At 33.7% G+C, this 20861-nt stretch overlaps 2 protein-coding genes across 4 annotated transcripts; both read right to left on the reverse strand.

Annotated features, from left to right (window-relative positions):
• Positions 1-901: 901 nt before the first annotated feature.
• LOC115953012 (serine/threonine-protein kinase Nek6-like) lies at positions 902-6203 on the reverse strand. 3 transcript variants are annotated; one of them, XM_031070422.1, is made up of 14 exons: positions 5992-6203; positions 5747-5872; positions 5353-5419; positions 4368-4433; positions 4168-4214; positions 3806-3851; positions 3630-3710; positions 3507-3549; positions 3345-3394; positions 3013-3094; positions 2879-2928; positions 2694-2767; positions 2493-2544; positions 902-2407 (listed from the first exon to the last, which is right to left on the reverse strand). In XM_031070422.1, exons 2-14 carry the CDS (start codon positions 5863-5865, stop codon positions 1127-1129), a joined length of 2058 nt encoding a protein of 685 aa, XP_030926282.1. In that variant the 5' UTR covers positions 5866-5872; positions 5992-6203; the 3' UTR covers positions 902-1126. The 3 variants fall into 3 exon arrangements, with proteins under 3 accessions (XP_030926282.1, XP_030926280.1, XP_030926281.1); XM_031070420.1 differs by having other exon boundaries at positions 5747-5881; XM_031070421.1 differs by having other exon boundaries at positions 5747-5895.
• A 4628-nt stretch (positions 6204-10831) lies between these two features.
• On the reverse strand, positions 10832-15120 carry LOC115952237 (chaperone protein dnaJ 6-like). The gene is made up of 9 exons (XM_031069328.1): positions 14817-15120; positions 12735-12833; positions 12554-12655; positions 12282-12341; positions 12083-12189; positions 11911-11993; positions 11416-11503; positions 11079-11338; positions 10832-11021 (listed from the first exon to the last, which is right to left on the reverse strand). Exons 1-8 carry the CDS (start codon positions 14895-14897, stop codon positions 11131-11133), a joined length of 828 nt encoding a protein of 275 aa, XP_030925188.1. The 5' UTR covers positions 14898-15120; the 3' UTR covers positions 10832-11021; positions 11079-11130.
• Between the last annotated feature and the right edge of the window lie 5741 nt (positions 15121-20861).

Raw genomic sequence — 20861 nt, forward strand, 5'->3', positions numbered from 1 at the left:
AGATTGTAACAAGTGATAGTTAATATGACATTGGTTTAATCATGCCAAGCGTCATCATTCATCATTCATTACAAACCATCATTTTATGTCAATTCATACTGTTCTCATGGAAGTTGGGGAAAAGAATTTTGTGCATAGTTACCAAAGATGCTATGGGGACACCATCGGCAAAAATAGTCAAATAGCATATTTTTATAAATTATGTTGCAATTTATCTCTATTTTGGTAAAATCATGTTTTTCATAGTACTCGAGTTCATGGAATTCGAGTACCATAAAAAAATGTTGAAAATTTTTTATATTTGAAGTATATTTTTTCAAAGAAGTTGATTTTTTAGAATTCGAGTTTCAAAAAGGTGGTAAATTCCTATATATTTTCAAAACAGTGGTAAATTGCTAATTTTTCTGATAAATTAGTGGTTATAAAGTTGATTTTTTTTATTTTTTTATTTTTTTAAAGAACTGCAGCTCTTTAAAAAAAAAAAAAAAAAGGAACAGCAGCTTGGATTTTGTCTGTTCATCTCTTTGTGGTAAGTAAATCAAACTATTACATGGTCATAGAGGGGAAAGGATTTATAATTTGTAAACCACATTTTGAAGTTAGTATACAGTTTGAAACTAATGTGTAATCTAGACCACCTTGTGATGTAATTGTCGATTGATTCAAACAAAAAGGAGCCATAAATCATGTTGAAGTTTCACCTTGCAAAGCTGCTACTTGGTACCCCAGAGTAATAATCATAGGACTACAGGCAGTATACCTAGTTTTTTTGGCAACAAAATGTAAGAAGGGCCTAAGGCAACAAAACCTAACTACTCTTCAATAACAATTAATCCTCCAAACAAACAAATGGAAAAATAAAAAATTCGATACATTTTCTGTAGAGTATAGAGCATTTGCATCCAATGAATAGTTGTAGTCAGAAGCAGACATTACTTGTAAGAAAATTTAGGTTCATTTCCAATCAAAGCAAATGGTAAGTTAACAATCTGTGCTATATTTTATTGCCAAGCCTCTAATCTGTAATCGAAACAACGATATAGATGATATACATTTTATTTTAACGCATTCAACAAGACACATTCTTATAGTGATGAATAAGTTAACACCAACTGGCTCTCAAAAATTAGGTTCCTCCATTAAATTTTTGTGCAGACATGAGGCTCTTTGTCAACCAAATTGCTGTTTCTCTAGATGAGACTGCTTCTTCTCCAAATGGTCTTAGTACACCAGCAAGCTCATCAAGTTTGTCCTGCTTAAGTAGCTGCGCACATAGCTCAAGCAGAGACTCCAGAGCATCCGCTCTTTGCTGGCAGGGATTATCCCACTCACTTTTGGTTTCATCACCACCAATTGCAGTAAGTGTACTCAGTAAAGAGATGCCATTAGGTGCCTGATTATTTACATGAGCATCATCTTTCTCTGTCTGCAAAGAGCAGCTAAGGTTATCTGTTTTTGCTCTTACTTTATCTTTAAATGGAAGTGTATCATTACTTTCAGACAATGTGTAATCCATGTGTGAAGCTTCAGTGTATGCATCAGGACTTTCCCTTTGTTGTATAGTTCTAGACTCTACATCAGGTTTATTTTCAACAATTTGCTCAGCTGACAATGAACTTTCATCATCAAGGGAACCATCTTTATTGGTGCATCCTGCACAGGACACTGTCAACTTCCCAGAATCCACTGGTGTAGCAACCTTGCCCTCTGCTTCAGTTTCGTCACGCACTTGGTTCCCTGGTTTAACAAACTCGCTCTCAGCTTTAGCGTCTTCTTGAACTTGGTTGCAAAATTTCTCAGGTTTAGCACACTTAACCTCTACTTCAGCTTCTTTTTGAGCTGGGTTGCAAAATGTTTCATCCTTTGTGGTCACAGTTGTGATATTAACATCTTTCAATTGTTTAATTTTTTCAGTATTGTTTTCCTGTTCCTCATGCAGAGAATTCAGTGTACTCCCCAAGTTAGTCTCAATGTTAGTCCTCCCCTCTTCAGGTGAATTTCCAAAGTCTGCTTGGTTGTCTCCATTGCAAACAATTTCTTTAGAATCAGTTGACACATCTCTTGAACCATTGATAGCATTAGATATTTCAACTGTATAGATGTTATGATCAATCTTCTTTGTCTCTAGGTTGTCTTCTGCTCTAGCTGACACCATTGGCTTGTCACTGTCAGGCAGTAAGCTTGGCTGCACATCAGAATTTCTTTCAGATAGGTTGTCTTCAAGTGGGTCTAGTACTCCAGCCTCTTTTTCTTTGTCTTTGCCAATGCTAGGTCTACTAGATAATGACTTTCTTGATCCCTTCTCCTTGAAATTGTTTACGGGCTTGATTGGTAGAAAAATAGAAGAAGGATTACGGCAACGGAGGAGATATTGTTGTAAATGTGGATGCCTCAAAAGTTCTGCTGCCTGAAATTATGAAGTTGTAAAGGTTACAATGGATCATGGAGTTCAAACACAAATCAGATATGGGAGTGGATTGATCTGAACTCACAGTTGGTCTGTGTTCTGGGTTCTTCCGCAGCATGCTCTTGATAAGTTGTTTCCTGTGAGATTTAAGCCCTTGTTTCAGTTGATACATGTAAATCAATAATGAACTAGAGAATTTATAAGGAGGAAAATGGCAAATGGAACTGTTAAATGCATTATTCATGAATTTATTGCCCTGGTTGGCGACTTTGGATAATTCACTTACATTGTGGAGGAATATGCAATTGGGAGTGGAGAAATGGAGGATCTGTTTATTTTGTTGATGAGTCCAGCCATGTCCTGTTAAATTAAATGATAAAATGGATTTATTTTACTTTTTTAACTGAAGTACAAAAGACACCATTCTAACAAATAATTTCTCCAGTATAAATGGCTGAAGCTTTAACTTACAGGAGCTCTGAATGCTGGTTGATGAGCAGCGATTTCAAACATACAGCAGCCTGAAGAATAAACAAGATGTTATTCCTAGTCAAAATCATGGACACAGCTTTGTTGAATTAGAACCTTGCTTCCACTATTCTTACCAAGCGACCATATATCAGATTTGTAACCATAAGGAATGTCTGCCAGGAGCTCAGGACACATGTAGTTAGGAGTTCCAACAACCTATATAAAATCAAATGGGAGTTGATGACAGACAAATGTGAATAACGAACTTAGCTAAGTAGTTTTAACCTAAACCCTAAAATCTCAGACACTTAAGCCATGATGGTACCACTGTAGACATCACAAACATCAGAAAATTTTGGGCAGGGCCGTGTGTTACAGTAATAGGGTTTTAAGACAGTTTTGTAGGTTGACAAGTTGACACAAACTAAACAATCAGCACACAAAAGATATATACACAAGTCCATACCGAGGACGTAAGCTCTTCCGTGTTCAGTAGTTTTGCGAGTCCAAAGTCACCTGTACAGTCCATGTAAGATATACATTGCTTTAGAAGACATGATGACATGGAAGTCAAACCTGATGTAGCAAACAAAATTCTGCTCCCTTAATAATCATTAGGCCTTCATACCAAGCCGGACGTCATTCTCCTTTGTTAGGAATATGTTGGAACACTGGAATTTAATGAAGTTATATTAAAATAAATATAGATCATAGTATCTTTTGCTTTGCAAGGATGGTTATATTACAGTACCTTAAGATCTCTGTGAAGTACACGATTAGAGTGCAGGTAGTCCACAGCTAGCAACAACTGAGTCAGCCATTTGCAAAGCTTCTGAAAACAAAACAGAATAATGATACAAAGTAAGTGAATATTACCTTATCTAAGTACATATAAAGGACTAAAGACCATGGAATCTTACTGATTACCTCCTCTGGAAAAAATATGCCTCTAGCTTTTTTAATGTTTTCAGCCCTGCTCCAGAGAAACGAAAAAAATATAAGGTTCCTGAATTCAGTTGACATTCTGATTGCTTTTATATATTTGTTTCCTTCTAAATATTTACAGAAATAATTTTTTACACTAAACAGGTTTTTCTCTCTCTTTCTTTCTTTCTTTTTTAGCTGCTGTCTGAACAGGTGCCATCAATCCTTCATTAGCATTACTTGGAATCAACTTTCTCACATGGCTCTGAATTTGTGTATAATCTTCTCAATTGATGTGAAAAACACATTTTGTTACATAATCCAAAACCCATACAAAATATTTTACACAAAAGTTCCATACTTACATGTCTCCTCCTTCACAATAGCCAGTTACAATGCATATGCAGTCTCCCTACAAACAGAACAACTCATGAAGATCCATGTCAAAGAATTTCTTTTAAAAAATAATAAAAAATCACAATAGCTACAGTGCTCTAAATTATTGGCCTATCATCTCATCTGAAGTTATTTGCAGATTTAGGAGCAAAAAATATTGCACATTCACCTTCTCTACCCAAGCATCTTTGTACTGCACAATATATGGATTATTTAGTTGAGCAATTAAGTTCATCTGCAATAGAAATAAAGGAACTATTAGTGATGTGAGTTAGGAGCATTGACTGCATTGTTAAAGTTATTTCCATAAAATTTTCAATTAAAGAAAAAGTTCATGCATGTGAGGTTGACTATAAAGGCTATCTTCTAGGATAGTTCATGGAAAAGATAGACATGAAATCAAGATCTTCAGATTGTAATTGGCTAAATATTGTTATACTATGTCCTTGTTAGCATCATATATTGTAGAAATATCATTGGTATAAATCATTCAGTGGGTTTCAAAGAGGAAGGATCTAAAAAAATGTTTAGTATAATGAAAAGTAATGCTTAGTCAAATTTGTTCATAAATGATTCTGTGCCCTTCTCCATTTATTAGTATGGACCAATTTGCTTGTAATGAGAAGTAGAGATGCATATGTTGGTGTGGTGTGTGAGTACTATTTTAAATGTGGTATATTGCCTCAGTATGTAACTGAATGTTTCTTGAACAAAAAGTAGAGCATCCAAGACATGACAATGTCATCAAAGTAATGTGGTAGAATTGAGGATATAGAGCAATGCTATAGACAAAACAAACAACAAAAATCACAATTTTTTTCACTTCTTATGATTGATGCATTATATTTTTATACGAGTCCACTACTGACACCATTTTTTCTTAAACCAATCCCAACATATCAACTAAGCAGTTTCAAAAAGGTTGTCAAATTGTTGTGGACAATGAAAAGTTAGAAAATGAAGTTTACTATTCTATATTTGACTGCCCAAATATAGGGAGAACATATATGCTGAAACCACATTGCTGAGAGGACAGATAAACTGAAAAGGACAACACCTATATAGGGTAGATCAGTACCAAAATAATTATATTAATGAAGCAGACAATAAATTTCTACATTTAATATGTAACGGAAGTTTTTTTGTTTAGTGACCTCCTGATGTGCTGTACGTTTGAACTTCTCTGTTTGCTTTGCCAAGCGAATCTTCTTCAGAACATACCTAAAAAGATAAAAGAAAGTAAAATAATTAACAAAATGGAAACTAAGAGCACAGCTTCAAGCAAATTAGAGGTTTTGGAATGGATTCAAAGACAGATATATCTTGAATTGTTTAGTTTCTTTCCTTGGAAGTTAAATTCCCTTAATGTGAATTATAATTTTGTTGTCAACATATATAGTTACTCAAACAAGATTCTTGAAAAAAAAAATCAACTTGTGGGTTGATATGTATACAGCAAGACAACATTTAATGATGCTGCTGACAAGAACCAAAGAATTGAAGAAATTAGCATAAAGAAACAAACTTGGTCAGAAAACTCTCTCTTACTTCTTTTTCTCAATCTTATGGAGAACCAGAAAAGCAGCTCCAAATGCTCCTCTTCCTATCTGCTCCATCACTTCATAGTCTTCCATCTTTGACTTTGTGTCACCGTTGTCTGTCTCCATGGGGGTTCTTCAGAAGCTGAAAGTTAGTTACTGCAGTAAGTCCCACCTCAGAGGCAGATCCATACAGTTATATCAACTAAATTTGTGCCCATATATATATATATATATAGTAGTTGAAGTTTGTACCTTGGTCACTGAGAAAAATTCTTCTGAGGATGACTGTTGAGACTACAATTGAAGTTCCAGAAATTCTGAGGGGTTTTATCTTATAGGTGAGAGACATAAAAATGAGTAAAGCTACGTTCCACAATGATGATATAACGCTACCTTGTGAGAGGAGAGAGAGACGGAAGGACAAAACTCAAGTAAAGTAAGGTACAGGATTAATATGATAATCATTAAGTTGATCACTTACCCAAAAAGTAGAGAGAGTGAGAGAGGTGGAAAGATAAACTAAAGTAAAGCAACGTTTCAACATATATATTATTAGATAAATATTTTGCTTAATTAGATAGTTAATACCTACCAAAAAGAAAATGTGGAGAGAGAAAGAGAGAGAGAGCATGAAAGCCAAAAGTTAAAGTGACAGATAAGGAAAACCAAATAAAAAAGCAAACCTTTGCTTGCATTTGCAAATTCATGGGAGAGCACTCACAACACAAGGGAATGTTTCCCAACCATGCAGGTGTTATGTCATAGTCCTTGCCCTTGGTACTTAAAAATCTCATATACTAGTTTAAACTTTACGAAGAAAAAACTGTCTTATGTAACCTTTTATGCTTCACTAATTTTATTATAACAAAATGTTTTATTTTTATTTTAACTAATCACTAATCTGTGCCGTACACAGAATAGTTAAATAAAAATTAAAAGTATTTTTTTTTTTAAAAAGTCTATGACCTGACTTAAAAAAATATATAACTTGAAAATAAATTAAAATAAGCAATTTTTTGTTCTATATAATGGTTTAGAATTTTTTTTTTTTTTTTTCGTATAACACTTCTCGAAGTGGACTATTCTATAGTGATGACTTCACACAATACTCAATTGCAATTAAATTTACTATTAACCACCAATCTAATCTATGTTATTTTGATAGTAGATATGCAAATTGTATTCTCATATCCTCTATCATTTAAAAGATAACTAAAGTAATGATTGTATGTAATGTATAAATTTTATTCTTTTACAATATAAAATTATTAAAATAAAATCTAATATTTTGGAAATTTTTGAAATAGAATTTTAAATTTCTTAAAGCTTAGTTAATAGAATTTCTATTTTACCTAAAAGTGGACTATCACAAGAATTTAACCATTTTTTGCAAAGAGAAGATAACCATAGGCCTAATTTTTATTTTATAGCATAGGATGTTACAGTTAGATCTGTACTATGTGTAATACGTTAATCCATTATAGTAGTTTCAAATAATATCCTTTTTTTTATTTTTTTTTATACAAGATAGAATTCTACTCTAACCTAATCTAAGTGTATATGTGTGTGAAACTCTCTTCTGGAGACTTTAACCCTAGCCCTTTCCCCCCCACACCCCACAAGTATTTATACTTGTGGAGCGACCATCGCACCAAGGGTGTGCGGTAGTGTTTCAAATAATATCCTAATACCTATCTATATGAGTTTTCTTTTTAATGATGCCATAAAAGATGGAGTTTAATAGAAGTCATTTAAGACCCAACGTATCCAATAATTTTTTTTTTAAAAAAAATGTAATTTCAAGTCTTTTAATTGTAAATTTTTTTAATCATAAAATTGACTCTATTTAAACTCTAAAAGAAAGTATTTAGAATGATCACATCATTGATACCATATCATGATGGTTGCAAATAGCAATATTATTATTCATGATTAATAGATGAACAATGAAACTGTGAATTAACAATTTAACAATTCAAATACTAAGTTTAAACTACAACAACACATATACACAAGTCTTCAAATATTGGAACATACTTCTTCTGTCATTTTCATTAATCAATCAAAACCAAAGTTTCAAAGATAATTCCAATTCAATTAAACCCAATACATACATATACATGAATGTAAAGAATTCCAAAAATAAAAACAACAATCTCCAAAAGCCTCTACCTAATTTATTTCTTTTTAGATTGTGTGTTCTATAGTTCTTTTTCCTTTTATGTTTCATCAAACTTTTTCTAATTGATCAAAATATCTCTCATATATGTTAACATTAAACCTGATAAGAAATCTATACATACCTTTTGTTTTGAAGGCGCTTCAAGAACCAAAATCAATGCAAGAGACTATACAGCAGAGTGGTGTTGAAAGAATAATCCCAAAAAAAAAAAAAAAAAAAAAAAAAAAACTATTTAAAATATAATATAGGGTTATGGATTCCTAATCAAATTTGGTTAGGGTTATGGATTCCTAATCAAATTTGATCATATAATTTTTTTTAAAAGGATGAATATGTTGGTAGAAACCATTTGATGTAAAATTTAAATCCTATTGAAATTAAAAATGATATATATTTGTTGAGTCTCATTTGATAAAATTATAGAGTTTAAATCCTATTAAAATTATAATTTCTAATCAACTTTAATATAAAAAAATTAAAAAAAGAAGAGAAAGAAAACGTGATTGATAAATATAAGGGAATATGATAATTTTTTTTTTTTTTTAAATTCATCAACGTAGAAATTATCAAATTATGGAGATATATTCTATTTTTTGGAATACATTTATATTAATGGAGTTACTATATAGTTTGTTAGGATTACCTAAAAATTCTCTGATTAAGTGATAATTTAGGTCTCCTTTAAGTATAGTGGTTGTATGGCACCAAACAACTAAATTTAATTTTTTTTAAAGAAATTTAATAACTTTTTTGCAATTTGGTGTTATAAAATCAGAAGAATTAAATTGAATTAAATCAAATTAAAAAATATAAATAAAAAATGCTAACGTGGAAAATTGTGAAGAGGTTAGCCAAAAGTCAAAGACTTTGGTTATATATATATATATATATATATATATATATAGTTGAGTTCAAGTTATACCTTGTGTAACCGTAAGCGATATTACACTACTCAATATTTTTTTAATTAGATGCGAATTTTGACAAATTTACCGTTAGATTACATTATTTTTATATATTTTTCATGCTTGCAAAATTTCAATGTGATCAAAGATTAATAGTCATGTCATCAATCAATTCTTTAAATTCAAGTTTTTGTAGTTTAAAATAATGTATAAAAGATGAGTTTATGAATTAAATGGTAAATAACATTCAATTAACATGAAAATTGACAAAAATGTTAAAAACATATAGAACATGTAATTCAACTGTGGGATTTTCAAAATATGAATTCTATAACAAGTTATTAGGTGGTGTAATATTACTTAAAGTTATATTGGTGTGATTTGAACTCAACTCATATATATATATATATATATATATAGATTATTTTAAAAAAAGTTGTACTCAGTTTACAAAACTCTCACTTTTGAAGGATTTGGGAGAAATCATGATAAACAGTCTTACCTTCAATTTATTGGAAATACTAATTCTTGGACTCGAACCCAACTTGTCACTTTAGGTTAATAAGAATAACAAATTGTGATAAATGGAGCATAAAGCTGATAAAGAGTTTTTGTTTGAACTTTGATGGGATATTGTAGAAAATTTTACAACGCTCATGTGCTGGACGATCATTGGCATTAGGTAGGTTTTTATGATTGGCTTTCAGAACATAATCAATGACTTAAACTATGACCTAAAGTATTAAATTATGTTCATCTTTATTCCTTGGGTTTAATCATAGTTTTGATTAAGAAGGAATTATGAGCCAAAACCAAACCAAATAATCAGGTGGGCTATATCAAATATCGAATCAATTCCAAGTAGGTGGCAAGATCGTCATTGGAGTGGCTAGGATTGTAGAAAAATATTTTCCATTATGTAGAAATTGTACAATCAATAGCTGTTGTGTTGCTTAAATGGAAAGGGAATAGATTCCAACATAATTAGAAAACGTCATCTTAGCTTTCATTGCAGACCACAGGTTATAACGTCACTATAGTATTATCTGTATATATGATGGGTTTTGTTGTAGACGAGAAAGAGAGAGTTTTATGCTATTCCTTTCATAAAGGACCACAAGAGCAGATATCTTTCCGTGTTTTATAATTAGTTAGATGACAAAGGAATCTTACGTTCTTTTGCTAAGAGAGAGGTTAATCATGGCCTACTTGCCAAAATTGTATATAAAAATAGCCCCGACCATGAAAGTTATACCAAGGACCATAATTGATAATCCTCTTGAGATTAATTTTCAGATAACTCTTTTTAAGGTCAAGTTACAAATGCCACCCGTGACTGATATTCTCTTACAAAATGGAACTATCATATGTTTTATAATGAGAAAAAAAAAAAAAAAAAAAAAAAAAAAAAATTTTACCACTCTATACTATACATCATGTTATACTTTGCACCCTAAACTTCTCGAATGCATATTTTGCACCTAAACTATGACCCTTATTATACTTTGCATCTCGACGTTAAGTTTGTTGTTAACTTAAATGGAAAAATATGATACCACGTGAAAAGACCTAATTGCCCATCTTCTTAGTACTTTAAAAACAAAAGGTAAATTACACTTTACCATCCTAAACTATACTCCTTACTACACTTTGAACCCTAAACTTTGAATTTTCATCTAAGTTAACAGTAAGCTTAACAACAGGATACAAAGTGTAACAGGAATCATAGTTCAAGGTGCAAAATATGCATTCGAAAAATTTAAGGTGTAAAGTGTAACATGAAGTATAATTTAAGGTGCTAAAATAATTTTCCCTTTATTATGTGACACTTTGATGGTGGTTTTTATCCTTATGAAGCATTTTCAATAACTTCAATGAAGTTTGATGACGTAACAAATGCCAACACCCATTGAGAAAGAATTAATGAAAAAGATAGTTCTACCTTCAAACTTAAAGGCATTGTAAACATACACAAACCCAAATGGGATTGAAAGAGAGTTGAGGGTTGAACGATTTTTTGATCTTCAATTCTTTCTGCATTTGATGTCGGCACTTACCAAATCATTGAATTCCGTTAAAGTTAACTGTCGTAGAATAAATCACAAGATAGTTCCATGTTTTAAGGGAATAAAAACAGGGGTGGTATGTGTAATTTACCCTGTCTAGTCATGGCAATTGCAGAACATTTAGCAGAAAGATAGCTCACATACATACGGTTCTGAATCTCATTTAAACAGTAACAGCCAGCAGAATCAGAATTTGTACACAATCAATTCATAGGGCATGGTTCTATTCAGAGGTCAGTTACTTCCGCCTTGATTTTTTGGAGGTCCTGCGGCTTTCAATTTTTTTCTGCGCAGCCTCAAACTCTTCTTCAGTGGGCTCTGAAACAGAACTATTCCCACCATACTTTGAAACCAAAGATGAGAACATAGAATCAAATTGATCTTTCCTCTCACTTCTGCGTTGAGATATGACTGCCAATAGATCTGCTTCTGACCCTTTATTTGACCTGTAAAATGTTGTCAAGACCAAATTCAGTAAAAAAGTACAGAACACAGGCAAAATTCCGTGCAGCAAATTACTTACTTCCTCCTTTTCAAAGGACTGGTAGGTGGTTTTGTCTCAGATACTTTCTTCGCCCATTTCTGGTAGGCTTTGGTTGCCTTCAGTTCTCCTACAAAAGCAAGAAGTCAACATCATTGAATTTAATAAAGCATGCCTGGAAATACATATAAGGAGTCAGATTTTTTACTACCGTATATGATGGTACATTGAAATTGAGACACCAACCAGTAACTTTTAAGCAATATTCTTTTTAATGGAGACAATCCAAAGACGAGATAGGCAAACAATTCACAACTAAAAAAATAAAGTACCATCTTACAAAGGTGTAAAATATTCAATAATCCGCTACTAAACTGTGGATCTATGTGTTGAAAACGATCAACTATAGTGTCAGTCATCCATTTTCAACTTGCAAAGCAGAACTGAATCAGACCCTAAATATTTCCCCACTATAAATTCAAGAACAGCTAATGTCATAGCAAATTTAACTCATCAAAAGCAACTAGAAATTATTACCTGCTGCTATTGTCTCATCAAGAATATCCTTGAAACGATGTGAATCAAGTTGAGGTTCTGAACAAAGCATTGAACAGAAGAGTCTGTCCAGGAAATAAATTAAATGTCAAAATGGCAATTTTTCATGAAGAGGCTAAATCGTTACTATGAGGCTAAATCGTTACTATTGTACCTGTTCATGTTACCCTTGTGCTTATTATACAGATCAATTAAATCTTTCTTTTCTGAATCTGATCCTCTATAGTTTGCTTCAAACTCTTCAATGTCAGCCTCGGTAACCTGCAGTTGTGCATTTAAAGCCTTACAAAACTGAAAACTAATAGAAGTTATATGAATTAGTAAAGATGTTGACCAGATAAAATTGATGTAACCTTTTTGTACATAGTTCTGAAAAAAGCATGCAGATTTTGGACCACCTCCCCAGCAAGGTCCTGATTAATGAAAAAGGCAAATGAGTACGCAGTATCTTTTGGCTACAGTCCTCACAGTGGACAAAATAATCTAGTAATGAGTGAATTAAATTTGTGCCTTTAACTTGTAAAAAAAGGTGGAGTATCCTTATCCTATAGGATATCCAAGAACACTTTGATTTGATTAAATTAAACAAAGTTAGAAGCATTAAACATTTTAAGCATTCACTCACAGCATCATCAACACAACCAGTCTGATCATAGACTGCTCGCTTCTCCTCATCCCCAAGAATAGATATCACCTTTTGCAATTGCTGAAACTTCACTTTAGCCTCCTTTAAGAAGTGAAGTATTAGGTCACATGCAAAGAAATCTGTACTTGATAAAATTGGTATCAAGAAAATAAACTATTACCTCATCACCGGGATTTTTATCAGGATGGAGTCGCAATGCCAACTTATAGTAAGCTTTCTTTATTTCCTGTTGAGATGCTGTCCTCTCCACACCAAGAACCTACAAACAGCGGTTCATTATTTAATAAACCCTGCTCCACTTTACACTGATACAAATCTAACACAACAGTAAAGCAAGAAAGAGGACATGAGGAACAAGAGATCAAACAAAGACGCAGAGAATGCAACACAATGGGCCACCAATGAGCCTAACTGTGCTAGGACTTGCAAAAATGAGAAAGTTTGGTGTGATTCTAAGTTACTGTGGTCAAAACAGTAACAAAAGGAAAAAGTTCATCCCCAGGATCACAAGGATATGAAGCCAAATTTTCTAGTACGCCAATGTAATTTAAGCAGTATTTAAGCATCAATACACAAAATATAAATTAAACATGTCCTTGATGATTCAATAAATTACAAAAGGATATTGGAACTTAAAAAATGGAACCAAGCCAAACCAGGGAAAAAGCACAAAAAAGCTAACAATGCAAGTCAAATTCATTAATAGGTACCCATCAAAAAATAATTAATAGGTAAACGAAGCCATATTGTCCAAGTAAACCAATACAATCACTAAAATGCATTTAGTCTAGAACTTAAAACAAACATTAAATCATGCATTACAATGATATCCAAAAAGAACATTACAATGTGAATTTCAGTTATTTTCATGAGATAGCAACCAAAGTTCCTCATAATAACATTTATAGCCAGATATCTTTATATATATATATATATATAAAGAGTTTATAAGTATTGGGTGTAGCATCTACTAGTATAAAATTAAATAAAACATTAAAACCAACATAAAACAACCTCATAACAAATGACACAACAAGTTACCAATTCATTCACTCCCTACAACTTGAGTAACATTGAGCACAGACTCAAAACATGAAACAAGAAAATAAAAAGGTTCTTATTGTACAATATGCCTGAAACTACAAGACCTTTTTTTGACAAGTTCCCAAGAGCATTTCCCAAGCAAGGCCCTAATTTCAAAGTTCCAAAAAAAATCAACCCTAACATGAAGATTCAGTATCAATAGATCCTATTGCTCATCTCCTAAGCCAGCCCCTGACATGTTTTATGTAGATTCACTATCTTAACAACCACGTGAACTGATACTGAAACCAAGAAATAGTGGACAAAAAGACATGAGCAAGGGCATAATTCACAGTTATCCTCCCACCAAGAGGTGTGTAACTCTTAAGAACAGGCAAGACTCCTAAACTACCACATATAGAATTCTAGCAAGTTTAGGACTACCCCAAGAAGCAACTCATCCAGCCCATTATGATTTCATGACAAGATGTGAGAACACTCTTGAGGAAGACTTAAATGTCAAGAGCAAAACTTATCATTCTATAAAAGAAATTAATAATAATAATAAACGAGCTTAAAATTTTTCCTAAATTTCTTATTTCTTTTGAGAGAAGCAATAAAGAGAAATTTCTTCCACCACTAGATCTCTTATAAGAAAACTAGCTTAATTAAAAAAGTAGTCAATTTTTCTACTCATTCCTTAAAACACAACATAGAGAACCACTAACAAAAATCTAACTAGGATATGCACTGTCCAAAGAATACAGAGTCTCCCATTAACCAGATCCTTCTTCTCAAGAACAAGCTTGCAGAAACATAATCAATGTTGTCATGGGCATTAGACAATTCCTTATACTAGAGGAGGAGAGCCATCTAGATAATAAGAGTGAGACCTCACTCAAGATGGCAGGCATACAAACTAAATGAACCATCTTCTTGATTCCCCTTTTTCCCACTTGCTGGTGTAACTTTCTATCCCAAATACAAGAAAGAGATGGCTACATCTTCTTTCTTATAAGGCATTATAAATTTCCCTAACACAATCCTATGTCTGCTCTCATGTCTTATGTCTGTTTGGCAGATCATGTACACCAAATTTGATTATCTTAATGAAATTTACTAACATTTTGCTCAGCCAAAACAAATAACAACTATCTCAATCTTTAATAACCAATCTAATTTATCCTAAAAATAATAAGAATAACAAATTTTTGGGTACCTCGTAGAGGCTCTTTTCGTGAGTTGAGGGTCCTTCTTCTTCTTCTTCGGAAACCCTAGCTTTGCTTCTTCTTCTCGCCATTGAAATCGCCTGATAGAGAAAAATGAGAAGGGTATAGGAACATAAATAGTCGGTGGGGCCTATGTGTAAATCTGTATTTAATATGCCAATTTCGTGTCCTTTAGTTTTAGCCTCCAATTTGTTCCCGCCACTTCCCGCTTTGCTTTTGACCCTTTTCCCGCCGTGACCATCTCAGAGGACCCGTTTGGTAAAAGACTAAAGACTCTGGGCAGCATAAAATAAAAATGTTTCGAGTGTTTGTGTTTGAGACGCCATCGTTTAAACATTGTATTTAGTGAACATCTCATCTCATGGGGTGTTTTCAATTTTTAAGGAACATTGATGGGTAGCATTGTCGTATATATTTTGAAAAGAGTTAGGATTAGGTACAACTTTTTGTTAGGTTCTCCTTTTAAGATTCTACAATGTAGATTTTTTCTCATAGGATGGAAATATATTTTTTAGTTAAGTAGTTATATGGCTCAATTTTAAGTGGGAAATTTAAAAAATAGCACCTAAAGTATTTTATCTAAATTTTGTCCTTTTGAAAATTATGGGACTTAAATGATATTGTCAATACAAGATAGCATTTTCACACATATTTTGAAAATTGTGGCTTAAATTGCCACTTAAGCCCACAAGGCCCATTGCTTGTAAGTCGGTCAAGTATGACCAAATACAACTAGGAATGTAATTCCTAGTATTGCCAACCTATGACATATATATATATATATATATATATATTAGGTTTGTGTTGTACAGCATATGGTGCCAAATATGCAGACTCAAGAAGATGTGGTCATCCGTATGCCGAAGCCCTTCCCTTACAAGGATAGTCATCGTGTCCCATGGAAGTACGATGTAACTTTGATTTCCACTTGAACTAGAAAGGAAGAGATTTGCTCTAATGTCTCTTTAGGCCTAGCATGACTCACTAGGAGTGGTCGATGATATACTCCTGAAGAACTTGAAAAGAGGAAGAAAGAGATTGGTAAGAGCACAACCAAACCAATCAGGAATAAGGTCACCACTGAAGAAGCCGAGGAATTCCTGAAAACCATCCGAAAGGCCGATTATAGTGTGATTCAGTAGTTGAAAAAATCTTCAGCTCAAATTTCTATCTTAGCCCTGTTGCTATCTTTCGAGGTCCTTCGTGAAGCTCTATTGAAAGTATTGAAGGAAATGCATGTTCCTACCAATATTACAGACTCCTCCTTCGAGGGCATGGTATCATTAGTGTTGGCCACCAACCAAGTCTCACTTTCAGATGATAAGTTGCCTCCAGAAGGTAGAGATCATACCTTGGTCATGCATATCGTAGTCAAGTGTGAAAACATGATTGTCGCAAGGTGTAAACATCGTATTTTGTATCCCTTACGACTTAGGCCCCCTTTCCTCAATGATGCTCGAACTCTAAGACTCAAGGCCAATTTAGAGCCCAATTAGATGTTAAATTGACTTGAGGAGTGTTAAAATGGAAAATATAATATTTTAAGTGAGCAAAAATCTATTTTTGGAAAATTAAATAACCAAAGTGGCCTTTGGCCTGCGTACGTGAGACTCAAAGCATGCGTACGCAGGCACATTCTTTTGTATGCAGCTAGGGTTTTAGAAGCATATGTTAGGAACCTAGAGGTTCCTAATTGCGGATGAGTATGAATTGTAAGGGAATTGATGGGAATTGTAAGAAAATTGACTTAATTCGAGGTAGTCAACCTCCATAGAGAAAGATAGAGATTAAGAGAGAGAGAGAGAGAGAGAGAGAGAGAGAGAGATGCACTAATACACTAAGAAATTGGTTTATTCTTCCATTGATCTCTAATGTTGAATTACAATTATATATTTATATGAGACTAGCTCTAATCTCATTGGCCCACATGGCTCAAGATAATTGGCTAATTAATTCAACATGTGCTCTATGAATTAAACCACATATTAAATGAGCTACATGTGCTCAAATCCTAACTAACTTATCCTAATCTCAACTAACTAACTAACTAAAGGGATTACAACAATTATTTCATATTCCTAACATTCCCCCCCCCCCCTTTGAAAACACCTTGCCCACAAGGTGTTGTTATTGAGTGACACCTTCATAAGGGGAAAACAGCCACTAATCCAATACACTAAAGCATCTTGATCGTTGAACTCATCAAATATTTCCAAGCAATTAATCACAACCCATTAATAAACTGAAACATTCACATTGATTTTATCACCTTTGAGACATGTTGGCCACACCATTAAATCCTCAAGATGGATTAAACCCAGCAATGACAGCAATCTTGGAATAACATGCTGCTGAAAAATGAACTCGGGGTAGTTACTAACACATGGCCATGACCAAATGATGTAATTTATGTCCTTTCTTTGAGAAGAACCTTCCCCTACTACCTTGGTCTCATTGTAAAGTTGTTGTCTAGGAGCACCATTTCTTGACATGTAGTACAAAAAGATAATCACATAATGCTTTGCAAGAAGTAATTTGCTTCCAAGGACACATTGGTATAGCTCATAAGGTTCATTGGGAAAAGACGTCACATATTGTTTCTTGCAAGAAGTGATTCTTTCTTGGAAATGAAGATCTGACAATGTTGTTGCTAATAGCCTGACATTCCATTCTTCATCATCTAAACGATAAATACGTAATGCTCTTGACTTAAAACATACTTTCTTATAAAAATTGTGATTAGTTGGGCTGTGGAACCCATCATTTATCCCATAGTTGTCACCATCATTTGTTGGTGTGAAGGCTTTGGGGTACATGTTGGCTTCCATAAGCCAAGAGACCTTCTAAGAACATCAACTTGGGCTTGCCACCAAGAAATCGCCATATAAGTGCGGAATTCTCAAACATAGAAGGGAATGTGACTCCATCTTGATGACAGCCAGGGAAAAGAGAGACTTTGTCACCATAGCCAAGTCCAAGATCAACCTTAAATCCATTTACTCCACATGAAGCTAAGCTAGTATGAAGCTCATTATAGAATTTAGAGACCTTAGGATACACTATATCTAGGCTATGCATGGAGAGGCTGTCCAAGACCAAGTATGGTTGGTTGCAAAGTATTCTTGGGGATTGCGCTAGACATGGGAAAGCATTATGTTCTTCTAGAGAAACAACTGCAGTTTCTTGGAACTTAATTTCCTCTTCAAGTTCCATCAAAATCAAGATTGTAACTCTTCTTCAGACATATTCTCAAGATCCTCTTGCAATCTTGAAAGCTCTTCTTTTGTCGCCTTTTTAGATTCAACTAAGACCTTGACCTTCTCTGAAACTTCATTCACCATTTGTTGTAAGTCCTTCAAGATTTCTTGTCGGTCATATTCACCCGTCTTGAGATCGACGACTTTGATACCAAATGTTGGGAACCTAGAGGTTCCTAATGGGGATAGGTATGAATTGTAAGAGAATTGATAAGAATTGTAAAGAAATTGACTTAATTCAAGGTAGTCACCCTCCATAGAGAAAGATATATATATAGAGAGAGAGAGAGAGAGAAAGAGAGAGAGAGAGAGAGAGAGATGCACTAATACACTAAGAAATTGGTTTATTCTTCCATTGATCTCTAATGTTGAATTACAGATGTATATTTATATGAGACTAGCTCTAATCTCATTGGCCCACATGGCTCAAGATAATTGGCTAATTAATTCAACATGTGCTCTATGAATTATACCACATGTTAAATGAGCCACATGTGCTCAAATTCTAACTTACTCATCCTAATCTCAACTAACTAGCTAATTAAAGGGATTACAACTATTATTTCATATTCCTAACAGCATATGAAAGGCAAGTTTTTTGCAATAATGGCTGAGGTTTGGAATGAATCCCACATCGTCTAGGAGCCATTCCAAACCCCATTTTTTCAACTATAAAAAGCCTTACATGGTATATTTTCAAAACACACAAAAATCCTATGGGAAAAAACACGAGTGAAGTAAGAAAACACCCATCTTAGGAACAAAGAGATCTTGCTCGAATCTTAGGCAAAAGGCATAGCTATTGATTGTAACATCAGCTAGGCCATGAGAAGGGATATTAAGGCCTAAAATAACATCTCTATTATATCAGTAAAGGGTGAAACTACTTCTTGGACCTCCCATTGAGGAAGAAGCACAACCCAAAACACAAATAAATTGAGGGCCTAAGCCCAAAAGCCCATGTTATTGAGTTCGAACTGTCACAGCACCTCTCCATACACAAAATGCTTGGAGGTCTAGGGAAATAGAGTTTGAGCAGTAGGATTAGTAGCATATTGCAACTATATCCCAAAAAAATCTTCACTAGATTAAAAGGGTGTTTGGTTAACTTTTTTCATCACTCAATTCTCACTTTTCATAAATCAATTCTCAAATTTCATTGGCCTTACCCCAAGGCAGCTTGTTTGGTTTAGTTTTTATTTCAATTCTCATCACTCAAAAATCTGAGTTAGAGTGATGGAAACTAAAAACAAATTTTATGAGTTTTCAAGTTCTAAGAAATGAGTTATAGTAGCAATCTTATAAAAATGGCCAAATTTGTAGGACCCATTTCATGACCAGTCACAATCAAGTCAGACCACAGTTACTCCACACCCACAACGACTCTTTTCTCCTTCCTTTTTTGTTTTTTTTTTTTATTGTTTTTGTTTTTGTTGTATCTCCTTCCTTTCTTTGAGTTCCATTAGTACCACTCTCACAATAGCAGTAGAAAACCCCAACAACTCTTTGATTTTATTTTATTGAACATTTTCTTGGCATCCAAACAAATATTAGTTACGAAATATGAACTTCTTTTTCTCCTAATTGATAACCCAAAAAATCACCTTTCACCAACCAAGGAAAAATCCCTTTTACAAACCCAAAAATACCTTCTTAACTTGTAGAAAACCAATTGTAAATAAGCCAACAACAATTTTTACAAAGTCTTTCAAATTTATCAAAAACCCAAAACAAATACAACAAACCCATCTTAGATTCAACCCCAAGATAGAGAGTGAGTGAGATAAGAAGTGAGGAAGGAGAGAAAAACATGGGCCTTATGATCTACCTAGACCTGGTGGGGTGTTGTGGTTGTGATCGCAGCTAATGAAGTTAGTTACAGTAGGCCAAGGTCGGTGGTTGCGAGGTTGGGTGGGCCGGTGGTAGCAGGGGTAGGGTGGGTTGGTGGATCCGATCTACTCTCACTCTCTCTCTCTAGATTCTCTTTCTCTGCTTCTCATCTTCAACCCAAAGGTCCCAAACACCAGTTGCTTCCATGGCTAGATCTGTCACAGCCACCATCAAAAGTGGTCTGACCACTATCTCTATTTCTATTTTCTTTTTTTCCTTGTTTTTTCTTTACCTTTGGCCAAAAATCCCTCTCCCTATTGTTGGTTATTTGTGGGTTTGGGGATTTGGAAAAATGAATTTTGATTTGGGTATTTATGGGTTTATGTATGTATGTTACGAGATTTGTATCTATGGGTTTTGATTTGGGTATTTGTGGATTTATGTTTGTATATTTGTCTCCTTCATTTTTATGTTTGTATCCTTCATTTGTGTTTGTATCCTTTATTTGTGTTCCCTTATAGATTGATTTTCTGCTTTTTGGTGCTATTAGATCGTTTTTGTTGATGTGTCCATGAGAAATCTCTATGTTTATGAGTTGGGTGCTTGGGTTTGGGTTAGCTTCTTTCTTTTGATGCATGGGGGAGAGAGAGATGAAAGAGGAAGATGACACTTTCTGAGAAAAATGAAAGAGGACTGAGGACTGAGGAGAGAGGAGAGAGGCTTTCGCGGGTTGTAGTTGTTACAGTTATGAATAAATAGTGATGTGGGCTTCACAACTTTTAAGTTAAAGTTGAGTTTTAAACTAAAAACAAAACCCAAATGTTTGAGCCAAACACTCTTGAGTGAGTTAAGAAAAAAAATTAGATAATAAAATATGAGATATGAGAATCAATTTTGGATGATGAAAATTGAAATATGAAAAGTGAGATATGAGTAATGTGAGAACCT

Source organism: Quercus lobata, chromosome 7 (assembly GCF_001633185.2).
Source record: "Quercus lobata isolate SW786 chromosome 7, ValleyOak3.0 Primary Assembly, whole genome shotgun sequence".
Classification (NCBI taxonomy): domain Eukaryota; kingdom Viridiplantae; phylum Streptophyta; class Magnoliopsida; order Fagales; family Fagaceae; genus Quercus; species Quercus lobata.